General features: G+C 36.3%; 1 protein-coding gene across 1 annotated transcript in view; it reads left to right on the plus strand.

The window, feature by feature from the left end:
- LOC142017126 (sodium channel protein type 2 subunit alpha-like) overlaps window positions 1-5,018 on the plus strand; it is a 188,215-nt gene extending 183,197 nt beyond the window's left edge. The window contains exons 25-27 of the mRNA XM_075001783.1: window positions 394-498; window positions 787-1,057; window positions 1,448-5,018. Coding sequence (XP_074857884.1) covers window positions 394-498; window positions 787-1,057; window positions 1,448-2,634 — 1,563 coding nt within the window. The 3' untranslated portion in view covers window positions 2,635-5,018. The remainder of the gene's footprint in view (window positions 1-393; window positions 499-786; window positions 1,058-1,447) is intronic.
- Window positions 5,019-6,000: the final 982 nt, after the last annotated feature.

The raw sequence follows: 6,000 nt of genomic DNA on the forward strand, positions 1-6,000 counted from the left end.
GTTCCCGAATGGCAAGTGGCCATTGTTATGCAAATGAAGCACTGACTTTGCACCTCATTTGCATTTTCAATTGGCTGTAGTTACATGCCTCTTGCAAAAGGGAGGGGTAGTATAGACGCAGCCCTAATGAGTGCTGATTGGTTAAACCTCAGGTTTTTTTCTATCCCTTCTCTACAAATTAAATGGTCTCATATTTGTAGATTTTTCTGAGAAGACTTAATATACTCGTAAGAATTTAGTTCTATTCTATGTAATCTATTTTGATTCCTGAATTTCATCTTTTGAAAGAATAAATACTTATATAGTAAAATATGTAATCATGTACATTTGAATAACAGAGTGAAAAAAAAATCTCTGATGGCGTGGTTGTAACCAGTTATTTCATTTCTTTACCTTGGAGGTCAAGACATTTTCATGACAGAAGAACAGAAAAAATACTACAATGCAATGAAAAAGCTGGGATCCAAAAAACCACAAAAACCTATACCTAGGCCAACGGTAAAAACATATATTGTTTTACATTAATTTCGATTGGGAAACAAAGCACAAATGCAAGCTACGTGTCAAACGTTTCTCAGTGTTATAATTTGTAATGTATGCATATTTGTGTGTGGTGACAGCAGAATCTTTGAATTTCTTTATGTGATAACTGTCAGATATGAGAAAGTATAAAATTACTCTGTTTCCCAGAAGAAAACTTAGATTGGCAGAGTGTGTGTGTGTGTGTGTGAGAGAGAGAGAGAGAGAGAGAGATTTAATAATATCATGTTTACTTTCTTTTTTCAGAACAAATTCCAAGGTTTGGTGTTTGATATTGTAACCAAACAAGCATTTGATATCAGCATCATGGTTCTTATCTGCCTTAACATGGTCACAATGATGGTAGAAACTGATGACCAGAGTGATGAGATGAATGATATTTTATACTGGATTAACCTGTTGTTTATTGTCCTTTTTACTGGAGAATGTGTCCTCAAACTAATTTCACTCCGTTATTATTACTTCACCATAGGCTGGAACATTTTTGATTTTGTGGTTGTCATTCTTTCAATAATAGGTAAGAAATAATTATATTAAAAAGGAATGCAATGAATGGAAGGAAAAACATTGATTATGAAAATTAGTTTTAATAGTGGAGGACAGACAGTTAGCTTTGACAGCGCTGTAAACAGGAAATGTGTATTGGAACATTTACAGTCATCTGTGTTACCGTCCTCAACTCTGAATGTGCAAATGGGCTTTCTTAATACTTGAGTATTTTAATATCCATTTTTTCCTTCATAACTTACTAAAAAGTACCAAACGACATATGGTACCTGTGCAATGCACATTATGACACTCTCCCTATTCAGAATCTTCATGAAATATAGATATAGTCTGTCTTCATTTATGCTCTGTGATATGGAAAGTTTAAGTTGTTCTAAAACAAACTATCCTTTGTTTACAGGTATGTTTCTAGACAAGGTGATTGAAAAATATTTTGTGTCCCCCACCTTGTTCAGAGTTGTCCGACTCGCCAGAATAGGTCGAATCTTGCGTCTCATTAAGGGTGCCAAAGGAATTCGCACGCTGCTTTTTGCCTTGATGATGTCTCTTCCTGCTTTGTTTAACATTGGTCTCCTGCTTTTCCTGGTCATGTTTATCTATGCTATATTTGGAATGTCCAAGTTCGCTTATGTTAAGAAGGAAGCTGGGATTGATGACATGTTCAACTTTGAAACTTTTGGCAACAGCATGATCTGCCTGTTTCAAATAACCACATCAGCTGGCTGGGATGGTTTGTTAGCACCAATTCTTAACAGTGGAGAACCAGACTGTGACCCTAATAAAGATCACCCAGGAAGCTCTGTTAAAGGAGACTGTGGTAACCCTTCCATTGGGATTTTCTTTTTTGTCAGTTATATCATCATATCATTTCTAGTTGTCGTAAACATGTATATTGCTGTTATTTTGGAGAACTTCAGTGTCGCTACAGAGGAAAGTGCAGAGCCCTTGAGTGAGGATGACTTTGAGATGTTCTATGAGGTTTGGGAAAAGTATGATCCAGATGCCACCCAATTTATACAGTACAGTAAACTCTCTGATTTTGCAGCTTCGCTGGATCCTCCTCTTCTAATAGCAAAACCAAACACACTTCAGCTTATTGCAATGGATCTGCCCATGGTGAGTGGTGACAGAATTCACTGTCTCGACATCTTGTTTGCTTTTACAAAGCGTGTTTTGGGGGAAAGTGATGAGATGGATGCGCTTCGAATACAAATGGAAGATCGGTTTATGGCAGCCAATCCTTCTAAAGTCTCCTATGAACCGATCACAACCACATTAAAAAGAAAACAAGAGGAGGTGTCTGCTACTCTTATTCAGCGTGCTTACAGATCTTACCTTTTAAGGCAAATGGTGAAAAAAGTTTCATTTATATATGGCAAAGAAGAGCGTGATGATCTGTCTATCAAGGAAGATATGACTCTTGATAAGCTAAGTGAAAACTCAACTGCAGAAAAAGTAGATAGGACCCCCTCCACGACCTCTCCACCTTCCTATGATAGTGTAACAAAGCCAGACAAAGACAAATATGAAAAAGATAAATCAGAAAAAGAAGACAAAAGTAAAGATATGAGAGAAAGAAAAAAGTGAAAGGAAGCAAAGAATTCCATTAATGAAATATTGTTTACAGCCTGAGAAAAGACATGTCCATAGAGCTGCTGTAGGACGTCCATGACAAACTGACAGTTTTTGCAAATGATATTCTCTCTCTCTCTCTCTCTCTCTCTCTCTCTCTCTCTCACACACACACACACACACACACACACACACACACACACACACACACACACACACACACACACACACACACACACACACACACACACACACACACACACACACAATCTGACGGCTAGTGAACCCTCATCGTCACACTGCCTATAAGGTTGCCTTGCCAAGAGATTGTTTCCATTATCAGCTGGTACTCATGAAGAGCATACACAACATTGCTATTCAATCTGTAAGGAATATTAAAAGGGTGCAAATCTATAATTCTGTAACCCTGTGTGTGTTAACAACAAATACTTTGCTGGTGTAATTGTGTCCATTCTGTGCATTTCAATGACACCTGTCATACTTCTAAAATTTCTGTTGATGCAGTCATTTGTTTTAATTCACATATTTGTGTATGTGGTTTTTATGTTTGGGAAGGAGATCAGTGGTCTTTCACAGGTATTCAGTTGTCAGATAATTATATGACATAAGATGTACAGGATTCTTAAAATGCCAATTAAAAAGCAAGGTCTCTGCCTCATGACCTTAAATCTAAATCAGATCTGTACCATCACATTAGCTTCACTTTTTTTGTTGCTTACTTAGTTTTTGGTTTTGTTAAAAATTGTTAGTATTTTAAAGTCCGTATTTGGTGAGTTTTATACGCAGATTTTCATGTTCGGAGAGAAGTAATTTGCATGAAGGCAGGCTGCATGGAAAAACATGTCACAAAGAACAGCAGAGTTTTAACTACTTCCAGGTTTCAGGCTGGATCTTAGTTTTGAAGTATTTTAAACATCATGAAATAGAATATCCAGAAAAACCAGAATGAATACAGTTGCAATAGCCAAAAATGGACCAGTCTTTTTTTTTTTGTTTGTTTGGGTTGATTTTTTTTTGCCTTTTGCATAGATTAAAATTCAATCATGCATTCCATATTTTAGTCTTAAGGTCTGGAACTACATTCTGTTTCTGCTTCTCTTGTTCATGTGCATACAACCCCTTGAAGATAAAGGGGGTAATATGTTCAGATCGGTTGTAATGTTAAGCACCCATGGGACAAATACTACCTTGATTTGTACCTCATGCCAACAAACCAACCCAATTAGGGTTTCACAAGGAGACATGGCAGGAGATATGTAAATCAGAGAGAATTTGGTCCCTGAATATTTTTATGAAGTGTTGTACTACATGAATCTTCCCTAAACACTGGAATGACCAAATAAATGTAGCTATTCTGCTTTATCCTGCAGTATTTTTAAATGTCATCTGTTCTCAGCGAGGCTGATGTTGTAATTGTCAATTAAATGGCTTTTGATACTTAAATCGTTGTTTGACATAGTGGTACATGTTTAAGCAAGCAAATAATGACCTGAGCTCAGTATTTATTGCAGCAGGTATGTACTACTATAAGTCTAGTTTGCAGACTTTCAACAGATAATACAATATATTCTGTACTATTATAAATAACTTGAAGGCTGTCACTGATGCATGTTTATCTGTATCTTATGCCTTGTTGCTGTATCTTATGCCTTCCAAAGTTCTGAAGGCTACTATGGGAAGACATGTCAGGGGAAAAGTGGAAAAAAAATTGTTCGACCAGACATCATTCCTCATGTCAGTAAGCAATAGTGTGCTGCTGTTTAAGAGCTTATTTTATTTAATTTCAATTTTAAAAATTTAATCAATGTCATGCAGTGAACTGGACTATACAGGACTTGTAAACTGCTTAACTTATTGAAAATGTGGGCTTAGAAAACAGTTTTGTTAATTTTGATTTCCTTTCCTTTTTCATTAAGAAATTTAAAATATGAAATGAATAAGTAGTTATAAGATTCTTCTTATTACTATACTTGAATATATTTTAATAATGAAATTATTTTAAATAAAATGGGGACCACCAATCACTTGCCTTTGAATAGATTGTTTTCTGTATGTGAAAAAAAGAATTCTTAACACTGCCTGCTTCTGAAGTTTCAAGGTAGTCTTATTCATGGAGTCCTTAATCTTTCACAGTATCTGTTTATATAAACTGTTATTCTTGTTGATTCATGATGCACTAGAACTGCTCAAAATATCATATGGGATCCACAGTCTGTTTTTTCACAAGAACAATTAGTGAACTTGTATAATGCGTCACATCAGGCCATTTTTGTTTCTTATATAAGGTGGAGTTAAACGTAGACTCCTTCTTTTACTAAAACTATTGACATGTAGAGTACTGGTAAACTGCATGCTGGAAAATGTTTTCCCATTAATAAAAGTAAACTACATTACTAACTTGATAAAAGAATAAAGATTACATTTTTATCATATGTACTTGTTCAATCTGTTGTTTTTTAATTAAATTGCTAGTAAAATCACACGAGAAGGACTTTAGTGATGGGAAAGTAAGAGTATACCTCAAGTAAGTATTGACAGAAACTTGTTACTATCTGATTATTATTATTAAAATATGGAAAAGAATTAATGGCTTCAATTCAATTTTTGGTGAACAGCATCATACAAAGAAGAGGCGGCACTTGTTCAGAGTATTGTAGCACATGATACAAGACTTACATAGGCATGGTGGCTTTAATTGCCATTTTATCCCAACAGGTACCTCTAGATGAAGTCTGAGGCACTGGCACAAGGTGGGGACTTTTGTGCTTCTCATGCCCATGTTTGACACTTTTTGGGCTTATCTACACTTGCCCCCAACTTTGAAGGGGGCATGTTAATCAGGGTGATGGGAAATTACTAATGAAGTGCTGTGGTGAATATGCAGCACTTCATTAGGCTAATTCTCCCCTGCAGCAACTTAAAAGTGTCAAACTTCGAAGTGCTGGCATGCGAGCAGCCACAGCCACTTCAAGGTGCCTGCACTACTTTGAAGTGCTTTTACTCCCCAAAATTTTGAGGAGTAAAGGCACTTTGAAGTAGCACATGCACTTCAAAGTGCTGGCAGCTACACGCGTGCTGGCACTTCAAAGTTTGACACTTCGAAGTTGCCACGGGGGAGAATTAGCCTAATGAAGTGCTCCGTATTCACCACAGCACTTCATTAGTAATCTCCCATCACCATGATTAACATGTCCCCTTCAAAGTTGGGGGCAAGTGTAGACCCAGCCTTTGTGAACTTAGAGGATTCTAGCCTCCAACATTAAGTGCCGTCATCTACAAAAACATTAGAGTGATTGTTAAGGAAAAACAAGACAACTTAATTAAGAAAGTAGCACATTCAATTGCTATAAAATAGTAAAT

This window comes from Carettochelys insculpta, chromosome 8, assembly GCF_033958435.1.
Source record: "Carettochelys insculpta isolate YL-2023 chromosome 8, ASM3395843v1, whole genome shotgun sequence".
NCBI lineage: Eukaryota > Metazoa > Chordata > Testudines > Carettochelyidae > Carettochelys > Carettochelys insculpta.